The sequence below is a fragment of the Plecotus auritus genome (genome assembly GCF_963455305.1).
Source record: "Plecotus auritus genome assembly, chromosome: 2".
NCBI classification, from domain to species: domain Eukaryota; kingdom Metazoa; phylum Chordata; class Mammalia; order Chiroptera; family Vespertilionidae; genus Plecotus; species Plecotus auritus.
In genome coordinates, this window is record NC_137771.1 from 51774407 (window position 1) to 51792344 (window position 17938).

Below are 17938 nucleotides of genomic sequence, written 5' to 3' on the forward strand. Positions count from 1 at the left end.
ATTAGTATGGTTTCAGATTGCACATTGCATTTATCCCCTAAGAAACTGCCACTTGTTGAGTTTTGGTGTAATAGCAAAAAAATAATTATTATTATTATTTTAAAAGGCTTTAAAATTTTTCTCCCTTTTGCAACTACATATCTATGTGAGGCTGGGTTTATTTTACATAATTCAATCAAAACAATGTACCCCAACATATTGAATACATAAGCATGTAAGAGAATCCAGTTGGCTTTTATTAAGCCAAACATTGAAGAGATTTGCAAAAATAAAAAGAATGTCACTCTTCTCACTCAATGTTTTTGTTTTAGAAAATATAGTTACTTTGTATAAAAATATGTTACCTATATTAATATGTTATTGGTTTTTTCTTGTTAATTAAGAACCAAAAAATAATTATTTTTAAAATTACTGTTTTAATTTATAATATGGTAGATACCAATAAACATAAAGCATATAAACAAAAGTTCTTAAGGGTTACCAGTGATTTTTTTTAGAATGTAAAAGGGTCTTAAGATGAAAAATTTTGAATATTTCTGTTCTATATCACACCATGGATTGGATAGTAAAATTATGACAACTATTGTCTAACTTATGTTCTCACTTAAAGATAGCACCTGCATACAAATGTTTTGCATCTACACATATGGCAAAAATAGACTGTTTCTAAAATTTTATAGTACACTTTAATAAGAAACTTGTATGAAATAAAAATAATAATAATTAAGTACTGTTATTATTTTGTTTTCCTTAGAAAATTCAGAAATGATAGATCAGAGGTTTAGTTCAAGGGCTAGAGTTGAAATTTTATTATGATCCTATTAAACGGCAACCCAGATCACATACAGAAAGTGTTTTATAAATACATGTTTCAGAAACAGACTGTTCAAAATGTGTTTTTTTAGGGTACCTTTCTAACTCATGACACTTCAATGGAGCACTATATCTATACCACAGGCTTTGCATACATTTAATCCTCATGAAACTACATATTCGGCATTACCAACCATTTGACAGATGAAAAATCCATTCATAGTAAAGTTCACTCAGTTATTAAGTGGTCACACTAAAATTGGAACCCAAGCCTGTCTGAATATTTTCCACTGAATTATATCACTTCTGTGTAAGAGTTAAAAATGAACTAAGAAAGTGAAGCCCAAAGCCATTTATTTTTATGTTTATTGGCATCTACATTATTATAAGATATAATGGCTTCTAATGGTCATAAATGATGTTAAAGTGAAATTATAGATTAGCTATGTAATATATTCACAGTACCTCTTCCCTATTAGCTAGGTAATTGAGGGTTAATGAGACAGTAAGATCTTCCCAACCAAGACTAATTCATGGAAACTAAAGTAGAGAAAAATGTAGAGAATATTTTTAGAAAATTAAGTGTTACTACTATTTAATTTCAAGCATTACTACCTCCAGTTCTGACACTTGTACTGATACATGAAGAAAAGCAAAGCCTTACTAAATACAACTCTCGTAATATTTATATGGATTTTAACTATTGTTGACATGTTGTGTGTATGTTTAAATGTTTCTCTTAAAATGCTTTCAAGGGTTTTATTTAAAGCCTTGCAACTTAATGTGTGGTCCCAAGACCAGCAGCATCCACATCACCTAGAAGCTTGTCACTGGATAACCCAAACCACTGAATATGAACCTGCATTTTAGCAAGTTCACCCAGTGATTCATATGTATAACTGAGCATATGCATGAACAATGTTTAGGAAACATTGCTTTATTGTACTCTATACCTCCTTGGCAGCTTTTTTTCACTTTGAATGGTACAATAGACTATAGATAAAACTGAAAAATACAAAGAAATTTTGGCATTTTAAAAATATTTTATGGATATTTTTAGAGATAGAGGAAGGGAGATGGGAAGACAGAGAGGAGAGAGAGAGAGAGAGAAACATCCATCGGCTGCTTCCTGCACGCCCCCTACTGGGGATCAAGCCCGCAGCCCGGGCCTGTGCCCTGGCCGGGAATCAAGCCTGTGACCTTCTGGTGCATGGGACAATGTGCAACCAACAGAACCACACTGGCCACAGCGAGGATTTGTTTGTTTGTTTGCACAAAGTATAATTAATATGTCTTATTTGATGAGATATAATTGACATAAAACATATTAGTTTCAGAAGTACAACATAATGATTCAATATTTGTGTATATTTCAAAATGATCACAACAATAAGTCTAATTAATGTCTGTCACCATACATACTTACAATTTCTTCTTGTGATTAGAACTTCCAGATATGCAATATATAGTTATTATGCTATACATTATATCCATAAGACTTCATGATTTTGTAAGTGGAAATGTGTACCTTTTGACTACCTTCACCCATTTTTGCCCACCTCCCACCCCCACCTCTGGCAGCCACCAATCCATTCTCTGTATTTTCTTGGGTTTGTTTACCTATTTGTTTTCTGATTCCACATAAAAGTGAGATTATATGGTATTGTCTTCCTCTGAGTATTTTTTCACTTGGTTGGCCTATGCCAACTGTGATACAACTGTATTCATATAGATCTGGAATTAAAATACTTTAGGTGATTTCTAACAAGATAGCCATCAATAGTCAGTGGAATGTTAAATTATTAATTAGAATCTTTTGAATTTCAGAAATCATTGAAGAATGTGTGTTTTGCACCTAATATTTTTCCTCTGTATCTCAGAGATGTAAAATACTTTCAGGCTATAAATTATGAATTCAGCATATCCACAGTATAGGAAAAAATGTTGTCTTTTTTAATTTTTTTATTTATTTTATTGTTTAAGGTATTACAAATAGTAGCACATAAGTCTCCTTTTTTTCCCCCCATTGACCTCCCCCCAGCCTCCCCTATCCCCCGGCTGCTGTAAAAAAGAAGGAATTCTTACCATTTGCAACAGCATGGATGGAACTGGAGAGGATTATACTAAGTGAAATACGTCAGTCAGTGAAGGACTGTTGTCTTTTAATGCAGGAAGTTCTTGCTTTGCACAGTAGTGGAAGACCATAAAAACAAGTATGCTGCAACCTGAAACTGTTCAAAACAGTCCATGAGGAAAACTATGATTGTTCTCAAAAGCTCTTTCAAAACCTTTTTCAAACCATTAAACTTGTACGGTTGTTTAATAAATGTATAGAGAAATGAAAAAATAGTAAAGCCAATATTTATTTAGTACACTGTCATTGTAAGCATTAGGAATATCAAGAATTACGATGTTTTATTTATTTTGTAAAAACAAAACAAAACAAAAAAAACCTATCAAGCCCGGCCGGTGTGGCTCAGTGGTTGAGCATTGACCTATGAACCAGGAAGTTCATTCCTGGTCAGGGCACATGCCCGGGTTATGGGCTCCATCCCCAGTAAGGGCCATGCAGGAGGCAGCCCATCAGGGATTCTCTGTCATCATTGATGTTTCTATCTCTCTCCCTCTCCTTTCCTCTCTGAAATCAATAAAAAATATATTTTAAAAGAAAACAACACTATCAAGATTAATTTGAACAGTGCTTGCCTTCTTTTCATCATGTAAATTATAATTTGGAGTGAATATTTTTTCTATGTGGCAGTAAATTGTCATACTCCTTTTTAAGCTTGGATTAGCTTCCAAACTTTTATCCTTCGTGCTTTCAATGTCTAGAAACATCTCTGGGAGTTCTTTTAAGGTGAAGTTGATTCCCAGCATCACTTGCTCTGGGACATCATCATTTTCATCACAACCACCTTCCTCATTTTTGTCAACAGGTTTGCCTCCACTAAGATCCACTGGCAGCATATCTAGTCTCTCGAATAGTGGCAGGCAAATTTCAGCAGTCAGCCATTTCTTCTACAACTCCATTTATGTTTGATTTGAATTCTGCAAAGTTATTTGCACAATGTGCTGAAAGTCTGCTATACTGCCCCCATGTTACTTGCTGTTCCTTCCTGCCATGATGCTTGAATATCTTCAGTTGTATGCTTTATGTCATATTTCTTCCAAAACACAGCTGACCATAATGCTTGGTCTTCAACTGAAGCATCGATAGCCTATTAAAAAGCCTACGTAAGATAATAGGCTTTCAAAGTTGAAATAATTCCTCTGTCCATTGCTTGGATTAATGAAGTTCTTGGTGATAAAAGCAAACTTTCACATTTTCATTTAAATACCCCAAAGAATTATGATGACCAAGAATACTATCCAACAGTAGTAGTGCTTTAAATGTTCAATATTGTGCCTGCAGTATCCCTTTATTGCTGATTGACAAGTAAGCAACACAACGATGTGATTTACAGTCTGTGTGTGACCTGAGTAACACTGTGCAGTGACTGATCACTGACAGACTTTGAAAGAAGAAACGTGACTAGTCACTGTTCAGACGTGCATCTGTTATTTACACTGTGACTCTGGACTGAAGAGTTAGCAGTGAAGTTCATATTTTACACAGTTACTCACAGTTAGTATATGAGGTAACTGAAATTTGAGTCATGTTGTTAAGGAACTAATATTATTACATGAAACCATAATAACTGAAATTTGTGCCCATCAGAACTATAGAAAGTAAGGACTGCCTTACCGTATGACTCAAGACTAACTTCAAGACATGAAAGAAGGAAAAAATAAGATACTTTAATTATATTTTAGTTGTTTAATTCTTTGGTATCTACCTAGAACATACATCAGAAAATTTTATTTAAAAAAATCCTGGTACTTTTATCACCACTTGCTGAGTACATGACAACAAACTATTGATAGAAATGTCTTTTAACAAATTCTACCAAATACATTAAGTGCATTATGTGTAAGACACTGTGCTAGACTTTTTTTAGAAACAAATAAACTGTTATGGGTTTCCCAATACATTGACCCCTGTGCCCACCAACACACACACACACACACACACACACAGCACACAGTCACACAGCCATGCACATCTGATACCCAGCGACATGACCACCCCTGCATGTGAGGGTTTCAAATGACTTAGAAACAAATTTATCAGGGTTCACTAATACAAAGAAAATACATATCCTGAGTATGTATTTTATGGCAGGCACTGTGCTAGATTCTTTACTTACAATAGTTAATGAAATACTCAGAGCAACTACATGAGGCAAGACATATTCATATCCTCGTTGCAAATATAAAGAAACTAAGGATTAGAGAAAAGTTATAGAACTGGTCTGTGCAAAAGAAAAAAATTCACTTAAGCAGCACATGCCGAAGAGGTAATACTCAAAGCGGAATGCTGTCTCACCTCATCTGATTCTAACCTGTTGAAGCTCTTAAGGACCATGGATGGTGAGTTACTTTGGTCAGGGTCAGACTTGACCTGACTGAACTCATTTCTTTCTTGACCCATGGATAATGGGACTTGATTTACCTTGAACACAGACTTGTGAAGGTATTTCACTATCTACATAATGCACATTTTTAATCCTTAATTAGCATAACCCACTGCTAGCTCCCCCTTTTGGCACTTAATTTTCCCCCTCAGAGCACTACTCAGTGAATTTCTTCCCTCATATGTCCCTCTGCCTGTTAAGTAAATAAAAACAGCTTTATTTTTTGTGCTGTGGTTTTTGTTTTATTTTTTGATACCCAAGATAATACATCTAGTAATTGACAGAGCTCAGAGATCCATTCTGACTGACTAAAAACCCACATACTTAATTTCTGTGAAACTAAATGAGGGGAGTAAATGGCAGACCAGCCAGTTCCAAGGTATAAAAAAGGAAGCTGACTCTACAATGTAGTCCAGAGAACTCTAATTCAATCTTCTCTTTACGAGGGCAAGATCTTCCCCCTTGGGGTTCCTTCCTATTACAGTAATAACAATGATATGAGTAGTGATGACAGTATAATAATATTAACAACAACATCACTGACAACTTAAATACAGCTAGTGCTTCTTCTGTGCCAGGCCCTCTTTCTTTCCCGGCTGTCTCAAACCAGCCTTCGGAATGTCTGGTTCCCAGGTGATAACTTGAAAGTGCATTCATGCGAGTCGTTTCTGTAGATACAGGGTCCAGCTGGCTAATATGGAGTGATAGTGGTTGTGACAAACTGGAGAACTGTGACCAGAGGCAACAGCCATTACTTGTTGTGGAAGACTACATGCTCAGTATTTCCAGGTCTTCCTCTTTTTTAAGAGGTACCAAAAATCACCCGGCCAGTGTGGCTATGTGGTTGAGCATCGACCTATGAACCAGGAGGTCACAGTTCAATTCCTGGTCAGAGCACATGCCCAGGTTGCGGGCTTGATCCCCAGTGTGGGGCATACAGGAGGCAGCCAATCAATGATTCTCTCTCATCATTGATGTTTCTCTCTCCCTCTCCTTTCCTCTGAGATCAATAAAAATAAATAAATAAATAAACAAACAAACAAACAAATAAATAAATAGAGTTACCAAAAGTCTGGGTCATTATGTAGAGTTTACCACTTTAAAAAAAATAAAAAATAAAAAAAAAAAACTGTGTAAACCAAACACATCTGCAGGTTGAAATAAGCTCTGTTTGCAGCCCCTGCTCCAGAGGCACAGGCTACAGGCAAGGTCATGCAGGGTCCATTATGTCTGCATTTAGGTTTCAGCTTTCCTACTGTGTGTGACCGTAGGCAAGTTACTTCACCTCTGTAAGCCATCATTTCCTTATCTGTGCAATAGAATTTGAAATAATAGGTATAGAATTGTTACAAGCAAAAGATGAGTTATTTATATCTCTAAAATGCTTAGCAAAATACCTTGCATTTAATCAATATTTTGTTGTTACTGTTTGGCCCCTTTATTCTCCCTTTCTTGGGCCCATCTTCTACGCCCTTCTACCTACCCATGCCAGCTATATGTATTCATTCCAAGGACATACTTTATGAACATCTGACTATAAATGACACCTATGTTGTATTTAAAACAAACAAACAAAACCATCTCTCATTTCCAATGGTTCAGTTAAATGACAGGTGAATTTAGAAAGGGGGGAAATAAACTATATTTATTTTACCAAATGGAACCACTTATTAAATGGCATTTAATCACTTGGCTAAACTGATAAAATAAATTTATATAAATTATTCAGTCACTAGATAAATAATGTTTTTGCTGAATCTGACCATGTGGCTTTTTCAAAAGTTTTTTGCCATCTGACGTTTTAAAATGTCTAACTAATGTATTTATCTTTTCAGTTTATCTTTATTAGAAGAATTTGACTGTAGCTGTAATGAACTGGAGTCACTACCTCCTACTGTTGGCTACCTTCATAGTCTTCGAACATTAGCAGTCGATGAGAATTTTCTTCCAGAATTACCCAGAGAAGTAAGAAATGAACTTGTTTCTATTAATTAACCTTTAATGATTCTGTTTTATGATTAAATCTTAAGAAATATAAAGCAGTTTAGATTCATGAGTTGAGTTTTGAATAGTCGTAGGAATTGTCTATATATACGTATATGTATTTGTTAATCATTCTCTTCTATTTTTATTTTTTTATTTTTTTTATTTCTTTATTGATTAAGGTATCACATATTTGTCCTCATCCCCCCATTCCCATCCCAAACCCCTCCTCACGCATGTCCCCACCCCCCTGTTGTCTGTGACCACTGGTAAGGCTTATATGCATGCATACAAGTCCTTTGGTTGATCTCTCCCCCTTACCCCCAACCTCCCCTACCTTCCCTCTGAGGTTTAACAGTCTGATCCATGCTTCCCTGTCTCTGTGTCTGTTTTTGTTCATCATTCTCTTTTAAATGACAAGTGATAAGTTCTTATATTCAACCCAGAAAATGCATTTAAACATTGCTTGCAAAGAAAGTAATAAAATATTGTAAGTTAGTTAATGCTAAGGAACAAATTTTTGAATAATTTATATATTTTGCTTTTAAGAAGAGAAATAAATATATTGAGATCATTATATTTCCATTCCTAAAGTGAAAGATTTTTAATGTAAGTAATTTTTTAAAGTATCATGTTGCATAACAGTATTATTTTAGCTTCAGGATACACCAAGAGGTTCTGTTAGTTTTTATTTCTAAACAGAAGTTTTATTCATTAATGTCAAGGGAAAAGCGTGAAGTATGTTTTCAATTTAACATTTTTACAAAACACTTCCATGATAGTGGAGCAATAATCTATATATCATTTCTTTCCAGTTTTTTTCTTTATTGATTAAGGTATTACATATATCATCTTAAAGCCCAAAATTATAAATAAAAATGACAAAAAAAAATTGTAATATGAAGTAAAACTAACTTTACCAAAGAAATGTCAACAATACTTCACATTTGAATCTGTATGATCTATTACAAACATATATATGTTACTATTCACTTGGATGGGCAAAGACAACATGACATAAAACAATTAAGTGTCCTAATAATAAAATTATAAAGAAAACCAGAGGCCCGGAGCACGAAATTCGTGCACAGGGGTGGGGGGGGGTGTCCCTCAGCCCAGCCTGCACCCTCTTCAATCTGGGACATCCCTTTCACAATCCAGGACTGCTGGCTCCCAACTGCTCACCTGCCTCTGCCTGAGTACCCCTAACCACTTCTGCCTGCCAGCCTGATCACCTCCTAACCACTCCCCTGCCAGCCTGATCGACACCTAACTATTCCCCAGCCAGCCTGATTGCCCATAACTGCCCTCCCATGCTGGCCTGGTCACCCCTAACTGCCCTCCTCTGCCGGCCCGGTCTCCCTAACTGCCCTCCCTGCTGGCTTGATCACCCACAACTGCCCTCCCCTGCAGGCCTAGTCCCCACCCCCAACTGCCCTACCCTATAGTCATGGTTTCCCCCAACTGCCCTCCCTTGCATGCCTAGGTCCCCCCAAACTGTCCTTCACTGCAGGCCTGGTTCCCCCACAACTGCCCTCCCATACAGTCCTGGTCCACCCCAACTGCCCACCCCTACTGACCTGGACTCCCCCAACTGCCCTCCTCTGCTGACCCGGTCACCCCTAACTTCCCTCCCTGCTTGCCTGATCACCCCCAACTGCCCTCCCCTGCAGGCCTGGGTCCCCCACAACTGTCCTCCACTGCAGGCCTGCCCCCCCCAACTGCCCTCCACTGCAGGCCTGGACCACCCCAACTGCTCTCCGCTACAGGCCTGCCCCCCCCCCAACTATCCTCCCCTACAGGCCTGGTCTCCCCCAACTGCCCTCCCCTGCTGACCTGGTCTCCCCCAACTGCCCTCTTCTGCCAGCCCAGTCACCCCTAACTTCCTTCCCTGCTTGCCTGATCACCCCCAACTGCCCTCCCCTTCAGGCCTGGTCACCCCTAAATGCCCACAACTCCCATCCCCTGCAGGCCTGCCCCCCCTCCCAACCGTCCTCCCCTACAGGCCTGGTTCCCACCAACTGCCCTCCTTTGCTGGCCTAGGTGCCTCCAAACTGTCCTCCACTACAGGCCTAGTTCCCCCCCGCCAACTGCCCTCCACTGTAGGCCTGGTTCCCCCCCCCCCTCAACTCCTCTCCCCTGCAGGCCTAGTCCCTCCCAATGCCCTACCCTGCTGACCTGGTCTCCCCCAACTGCCCTCCCTGCTGGCCTGCCTGGTCCCTCCCAATGCCCTACCCTGCAGGCCTGGTTCCCCCCCCCCCCCCCCCCGCCAACTGACCTCCCCTGCAGGCCTAGTCCCTCCCAATGCCCTACCCTGCTGGCCTAATCACACACAACTGCCCTCCCCTTCAGGCCTAGTCCCCCCCACATCTGCCCTACCCTGCAGGCTTGGTCCCCCCCCCCCCAACTGCCCTCCCCTGCAGGCCTAGGTCCCCCCAAACTGTCCTCCACTGCAGGCCTGGTTCCCCCCCAACTGCCCTCTAACACAGGCCTGGTCTCCCCCCTCCAACTGTCCTCCCCTGCAGGTCTGGTCCCCCCCAACTGCTCTCCCCTGCCCCCCAACTGCCCTCCCATACAGTCCTGGTCCACCCCAACTGCCCTCCCCTGCTGACCTGGACTCCCCCAGCTGCCCTCCTCTGCTGGCCCGGTCACCCCTAACTGCCCTCCCTGCTGGCCTGATTGCCCGTAACTGCCCTTCCTTGCAGGCCTAGTGCCCCCCCCCCAATGCCCTACCCTGCAGGCCTGGTCTCCCCCAACTGCCCCCTCCTACAGGCCTAGGTCCCCCCCCCAAACTGTCCTCTACTATAGGCCTGGTTTCCCCCCAACTGCCCTCCACTGCAGGCCTTGTCCCCCCCTCAACTGCCCTCCCCTGCAGGCCTGGTCCCCCCCAACTTCCCTCCCCTACAGTCCTGGTACCCCCCAACTGCACTCCCCTGCTGACCTGTTTTCCCTAACTGCCCTCCCTGCTGGCCAGATTGCCCACAGCTGTCCTCCCCTGCAGGCCTGGGTCCCCACCAACTGCCCTCCCTTTTGGCCTGGTCACCCCTAACTGCCCACAACTGCCCTCCCCTGCCGGCCATCTTGTGGCAGCCATCTTGTGTCCACATGGGGGCAGCCATCTTGTGTCTTGGAGTGATGGTCAATTTGCATATTACTCTTTTATTAGATAGGATTATTCCTTCCTAATATGTAAAAGAATGAGATGTACATTGCCTTCATATCTAAAGCAATATATAAATAATGATACACATATTTCAAAGAGTAAGATTATAAAAATACACATATTAAGAGGATCTTAAAAGTGATAAGGAAATGTGTAAATTAATCAAATTGTTTTATAAATTATAAAAATTAATATAAAAATATAGTCTACATTGTGATTCTTTACACTTTGTTGTTGTTACCTATAGATTGGAAGCTGTAAGAATGTAACAGTTATGTCTCTACGCTCCAATAAACTGGAATTTCTTCCTGAAGAGATTGGACAGATGCAGAAACTAAGAGTCTTAAATTTGAGTGACAACAGGTATTTCTGCAACATATCACAATCCCATATTAGTTACCTACTATAAGCAAATTATTGTTTCTTATTAATAATTTTTTAAACATATTCTTTGTAAAATGTGTGTGAAGTATAGGAATGCAAATGTCATGCAAATATGCAAATATCCATTTAGAAAATGAAAGAGCTAAATTATTTTTAAAGAGATATTTCAAAGTTTAATTATTTGATTATATTAAGACCATATATTATATTGTATTTTAAAATTATATAAAATTTATACACCCAAATTTATATACTGAAATCCTCCCATATGCAAAAAGCATAACATTATGAAGACATGAAAAATGATTGAAATAAAAAACTACAAAATTTATTATTAAATTTATATGCATAGATATGTATGTATGCATACATATACGTTTTCATGTATATTTTTATGCCTCCAGTAAATTAAATTGGCAATATGTATATAGTCAACTGCACCAAAATGCTGGTAAATATATTGCCAGGAAGCTAATCCTAACTAGTCATAAGAGTTTTACGTTATGGTAAGGATAACCAAATGGTCATTTAGTCATGTTCAGAACAAGACGAAAAAGAAAGGATGTGACAAAGGTGTTATATTGGTTGATGGGTAAAAAGAAAAAGTAAAACTGCAGTTCATCTTTATTTTCACCAAAATTGTCGATAAACAGGAAAGGATAAAAAAATTGACTAAAGCCCAGCTGGAGTGGCTCAGTGGTTGAGCATCAACCTATGAACCAGGAGATCACGGTTCAATTCTCAGAGCACATTTCTGGGTTGCGGCTTGATCCCCAGCAGGGGGTGTGCAGGAGACAGCCGATCAATGATTCTCTCTCATCATTGATGTTTCTATTTCTCTTTTTCTTTCCCTTCCTCTCTGAAATCAATAAAAATAATATGTATTTTTTAATTGACTAAAGATAATTACTAAGAAGATAAGTGATTATGCAATAGAATGCTTGAACTCTTTGTTTTCAATAAGTTTCAATCAGACTAATAATAATATGAGAAATTGAGAGACTTTGCAACAAAATTGTTAAGATTAGCTTTTATGAAGTAATGAAGAATGTTCAGATTCTGAAAGTTTACTAAATGTGGAATTTCTCATTTGTTTGTTAATTTAAGAAAAACATAATAATGTGAATTTCAAAAACCATTCACTTAGCAGCTAGTAATATTCCCATATAAGAGAATAAAACATTTTATGAAAAGATTTGGGATTTTATTTTTAAATCAGGGTAACAAGAAAGCCTCATAGTTTGGTGCAACAAGAGTAAGTCATGTCAAATCAACATTGTTTCCTGTTTTGACTGCGTTACTAGACAGGAAAATGAGGGAAATGCATTAAATGTTGTACCTGATTTTCAACAAGACATTTTTCAAATTTTTTTAATTATATTCTTGTAAGACGAGAAATATGTCATGGGGATACGATAGGAAGATGGAGTTCCAGTGGATTCAATTACAGTTCCCCAATAAAACTGAGCTCCGTAATTGTCACCTGGAGGGAAGTTTTATGATGAGCTATGGAAGTCTCACCTAAATATTAGTTTTGCTCAACTTTTATACATAAATAATCTGTGTGATGAAATGGAAGATATATTTATCAACTAGTTTTAAAAGATCCGTAAGTTGGAAGGACTACTGATGGAGCTATTTATTCAACAAATATAGCATACTTGAGTTCCTGCCATGGAACAGACACATTGTTGAATGCTAGTGCAAAAGATATGAGTAAAATACTGGCAATTTCATAACATCAGGAGTTTAAATACTTATCAGGCCAGAAATCTAAGCTTAACTTATTTCTTAATACAGTGACTGAAACATAGTATGAGCCAAATTAATATTTTTAAATTAATGAATTACTCAACAAACCTTAACCTGAGATTAAAATTAATATTTAACGAAAGCTGAGGACAAAGTTGAACATTGTCATCAGAAAATTAACTGCTTAGATAAAAGATTAAATATGAAATGTTATCCAAAAGTCACAATTATTCCAGTTCAATATTTAAAATGTATGATTTTTGAAAATCTATTATAAAATAGATTTGTAAGACAGCTTCTGTGGTACTAAATAAAGGCTCACTTTCAACAACTGAAAGAGCAAGGAAAAATGAGGGTAACATCCTTCACTAACATTCTTCATCCTCCACATTTATGGCTGGATTGATGATGATTTATCATGCATGTTATTGTATATTATACTGGAGAGTTTTCCCCTCGTGTAATATTGATGCAGCTGACTTAATATTCTACTTTTAATTCATTGACACATGATGCAAAAAATTCTCCCCATAAGACCTTGCTTGATAGTTTCTGGCTTACATGAAATTAAATAACTAAAAATTGGAAATAGCTTTTATGTGTAATTTGGGTTAATGTTATAAATGCTAGTATAACAAGTCTATAAAAAGAGAATTATAATATAAATTAATATACTCTTTACATTATTTATGTTTTATAAATATTAATAATTTCAGAAAGGTTATTATATTCTTCTTAAAGTTATTTAGCTAATACACACTCTGTTGGTATTTGTATTGGCTCTCAATAGCTTTGCATATTTACTAAATTATATGAAAGTGTTTAACTGCTTCCACATACAAAAATTAGTTCCCACAATTCTTATTAATTATTGTCACATTTTCCACTTCCATTATCATAATATATTTATTTATCAATTGGCTAATAGAATTTCAGCATATTAAAGATGTAAGGAAATTTTCATTATAAGTTATATCTAAAATGTTGATCTGTATTCAAAAGTGAACATGAAGAAAATAACAAATCCATTGGCATGCCTCATTTGTAATACTTTGCTGAATAGCTATCATGATAATCACTATTTATTGATCATACACAATGTAAGGAATGTCAGATAGTGTATTGAAGTAGGCATTTGGCTATTTGGCCTTCCAAAGGCTGAAGCCAAAGCTAAACAATTTTTATTGAATACCGAGGCTGATGGCAAACTTCATTTATCTCAAAATGACATGTTTAAAGATTCACACAATGTGTGAATGCTGGAGGAACCTAAGGACATACTTTCAGGAGTCAAAATAATGTTGGGAGCTGTAAATTCTTTTAATAGTAAGAAAGACATGTACCCTTGCCCTCATGGAACCTACAGTTTTGTGAGGATATCTAATAGTTTTGTCTTTTTAATCACAAAAATAAATATATAAATACAAACTGTGATATGTTTAAGGAAGGAAAATATGAGGTGCTTTGTGAGCAGATTGGGAAAAATAATTTAAATGAGTAGTCAAGAAAAAGCCTCTTGTCCGGCTGGTGTGGCTCAGTGGTTGAGCATCAACCTATTAACCATGAGGCCATGGTTCAATTCCAGGTCGGGGCACATGCCTGGGTTGTGGGCTCAATTCCCAGTGTTGGGATGTACAGGAGGCAGCCAATCAATGATTCTCTGTCATCATTGATGTTTCTCTCTCTCTCTCCCTCTCCTTTCCTTTCTGAAATTAATAAAAAAGTATTAATTTAAAAAGAAAAAGCCTCTTTGGGAAAATGGCATTTAAGCTAAGAGCTAAAGGATATGTGGGATTTTGTCAATGACATATGGGAGAAAGAATATGCTAGAGAAAGAGATAAGCTTGACTTACCTTCATAGCAGGCTGAGAGAATGCCAGCGGTGCTGATGGGACTAAGTCAGGAAAAGAGTAGCAGAAGCTTATGAAAGGCATGGTTAAAATTTTGGATTTTATCCTAGCTATGAGGGAAAGCATTTATAGGGTGTAAAAATGAGATTTTTTACTTTTTAAAGGTTGCTCAGGCTACTCAATGGAGAAAGAATTAGGAGAAGAAGAATTAAATCAATGTTACAGTACTTTAAACAATTATTTATCAAAATGGACTATATCCATCTGTACCCATGCTATTAAAATTTTCTTTGTTTTTTGCAGGTTGAAGAATTTACCATTCTCATTTACCAAACTTAAAGATCTTGCAGCTTTGTGGCTTTCTGACAATCAGGTAACAACTTTTATTACCTGATTTATTTTGTTTATTAAGATGAACTATAATTGAAACTTTGATTACTAATTTTTTTAACAATAGATACCTCTGATAATTAGTATAAAATATAGATTCTTTATCCTCTGAAGGAGAGATTTGTGTAAAGGTAGCAATTCAAATATGTATTTCATTGCTGCACACAAAATAGAACTATAACTCCCAACCTCTTTTAATGCTTCAATTTAGTAGCTATTTCATTCTCAGAGATAATATACAAAATGATCTAATATACAAAATGATCATTTTTATGACTTTTTAGCTCTAGATGATACATATATGTCCTTAGAGGACATACATTAATTATACCTCTGAAGGTAAAGAATAAGAAATTATTACCACAATCCCCACAACAGGGAATTATTATCCTCCATGTTCCTTTTTTCTCATAGTTTTAATTATAATCAACTTATTTCTAGAACTTTCTTCAAGAAATTTGCAAGTATCTTTTGCAACTATTATCAGTATTTCCTGTAAAATTGCTTTGATATTCTTTTTCTTATGAAGTTAGATTATAATCCTATCTAATAAAAGAGTAATATGCAAATTAACCATTACTCCGCTACACCCACAAGCCATGCCCACCAACCAGTCAGGGGCGAGTATGCAAATTAACCCAACAAAAATGGCTGCTGCCACAGAGCGAATAGGAGGCTTGGTTTTCCCGGTGATGGAGGAAGCCAAACTTCCTGCACACCCTGGCCAGCCCAGGCCTCCGCTGAAGGCTACAAAGTTTCAATTATAGAAGATAAATAAATCCCAGATACCAGGGCCTCTGCTTGGGTCGCCAGGGGGCATGGCCGGCCTGCAAACCACCACAGGCCCCTCGCCCAGGCTGCCCCATGCCCCAAGGGAACCTCCACCCTGACCTAGGACAACCTTCAGGGCAAACCAGCTGGCCCCCACCCATGCACCAGGCCTCTATCCTATCTAATAAAAGAGTAATATGCAAATTGACCATTACTCCAACACACAAGATGGCTGCCCCCATGTGGTCAAAGATCCTGCCCCCACGTGGACACAAGATGGCCACCACAAGATGGCCAGCAGGGGAGGACAGTTGGGAAGGATCAGGCCAGCAGGGGAGGGCAGTTGTGAGCAATCAGGCCAGCAGGGGAGGGCAGTTGGGGGTGATCAAGCCTGCAGGGGAGGGCAGTTAGGGGTGACCAGGCTGGCAGAGGAGGGAAGTTGGGGGCCACCGGGCCTACAGGGAAGGGCAGTTGGGGGGGGACCCAGGCTTGCAGGGGAGGGCAGTTAGGGGTGATGAGGCCTGCAGGAGAGGGCAGTTAGGCATCAATCAGGCTGTCAGGGGAGTAGTTAGGGGTGATCAGGCTGGCAGGCAGAAGCAGTTAGGGGCAATCAGGAAGGCAGGCAGGTGAGCAGTTGGGAGCCAGCAGTCCTGGATTGTGAGAGGGATGTTCGACTGCCCATTTAGGCCCGATCCCGGTAGGATCGGGCCTAAATGGGCAGTCGGACATCCCTCGAGGGGTCCCAGATTGGAGAGGGTGCAGGGTGCGCTGAGGGACACCCACCCCGTATGAATTTCATGCACCAGGCCTCTAGTTGATAATGATTTTATTAACTGGAAAGTAACAAGAAACAGTTGAAGACATGTGATTTGTCACCAGAAAAAATTGATGATAGACAATTTTGACATTGTTTATTAGTCCTCTTTTACTCTTTTCCTATAATCCTAAAATTTTGAAACACCTATCCCAAAATACAAATAGCCAAGTGGAAAAAAAAAATCATGTTGAATTTAGTTTGTCATCATTTGTTGAGCGTGAAAACAGCATTGTTCAGAATTCTAGGTATTGGGCTACTTTTGTGAAAAAATTAAAATAAACCTTTACAAAGTGTAGAATGTAAGTTTAAGAATAATCTTTGTGTTTCTATAGTTATTTCAGAACTTGCTTCTATTTACTGACTAAAAAATTAGATTATCATTCAAATTCAAATCTTATCAATGAACTACAGATCTTTCAAGGCATCAGTATATCATTATAAATAAAGCATTTCTGGGATCAATGTGAATTATGGTAATGGAACAGTCTATTCAGTCTTGCTTTGTAAAAAAAAAAAAAAAAATCCCCTAATAATCATGATTTATTATTCTTGTAGGAGAATAAACAGAACAGTGACTGCATCATTTAATTTTTATTTAGAACAGTGATTTAATGTGTTTCTGATTCAGTTTCATGAGACAAGTTGACATCCCAAATCCCTTTGTGCTTCGTTCCTATTAATAAATGTCATGAAATAAGCCAATTTTTAAAACATTAGATAAATGATAATTTCCAGTATATTTCCATAGATATCTATCTATATATACAAAAGGTTAATATATTGTGTCCCTCTGACCATCCAACCGGTTGCTATGATGCACACTGACCACCAGGGGGCAGATGCTCAACGCAGGAGCTGCCATGACGCACACTGGCCATTTGCAAGGAAACAGTACCTTGGACCTGGCACCGACAAAGCAACACTCAGCTTCCCCCAAGTGGGACACAGGCCCCGCCACCATCCTGGAGTGACACCCCACCAAATTGCAGCCAATGCTGTCAAGACCCCATGGCGCAAAATGCAGCCCACAGCCCAGCCCAGCCCGGAATTGGTCGCTGTGGGTGCTAGGTAATGACATCACGTAGGAACGCCCGGCTTCCTTTCACTAGCAGCTAGCCTCCTTGCAGTTTCTTCAGCCCAGGAACATGATTTGCTTTATAGCCAGATGCAAACATTTTACACTTTAACCAAATGTCTGTGAAGTGTTTTCCCGTGCCTCATCTCCTTTGATCCTCACAGAAGTCCTGGAGTAGGTAGATAGGAGACTCGGTAGAACCCTATTTTCTTTTCATTAGCCGGAAAACGGAGACTTAGAAAGTTTAGAAACTTGACCTGACTGAAAAGAAGTAAGAAATGGTGGACCTTGAAAATGACTTCAGGTTTTCTTACTACACAGAATATAGTCAAACACTGCTACAGTTAAATATTTTACCCTTTGTTCTCCCTGCGTGATCTACAATAATAGTCTGCTTCGTGTTGATATTTATTGCTGTGTTGACAA

At 38.5% G+C, this 17938-nt stretch overlaps 1 protein-coding gene across 3 annotated transcripts in view; it reads left to right on the forward strand.

The window, feature by feature from the left end:
* Window positions 1-17938, forward strand: part of LRRC7 (leucine rich repeat containing 7) — a 496684-nt gene that overhangs the window by 371526 nt on the left and 107220 nt on the right. For all 3 annotated transcript variants that reach the window (XM_080658305.1, XM_080658301.1, XM_080658302.1), the window contains exons 12-14: window positions 7163-7292; window positions 10721-10836; window positions 14763-14832. In XM_080658305.1, coding sequence (XP_080514431.1) covers window positions 7163-7292; window positions 10721-10836; window positions 14763-14832 — 316 coding nt within the window. The remainder of the gene's footprint in view (window positions 1-7162; window positions 7293-10720; window positions 10837-14762; window positions 14833-17938) is intronic.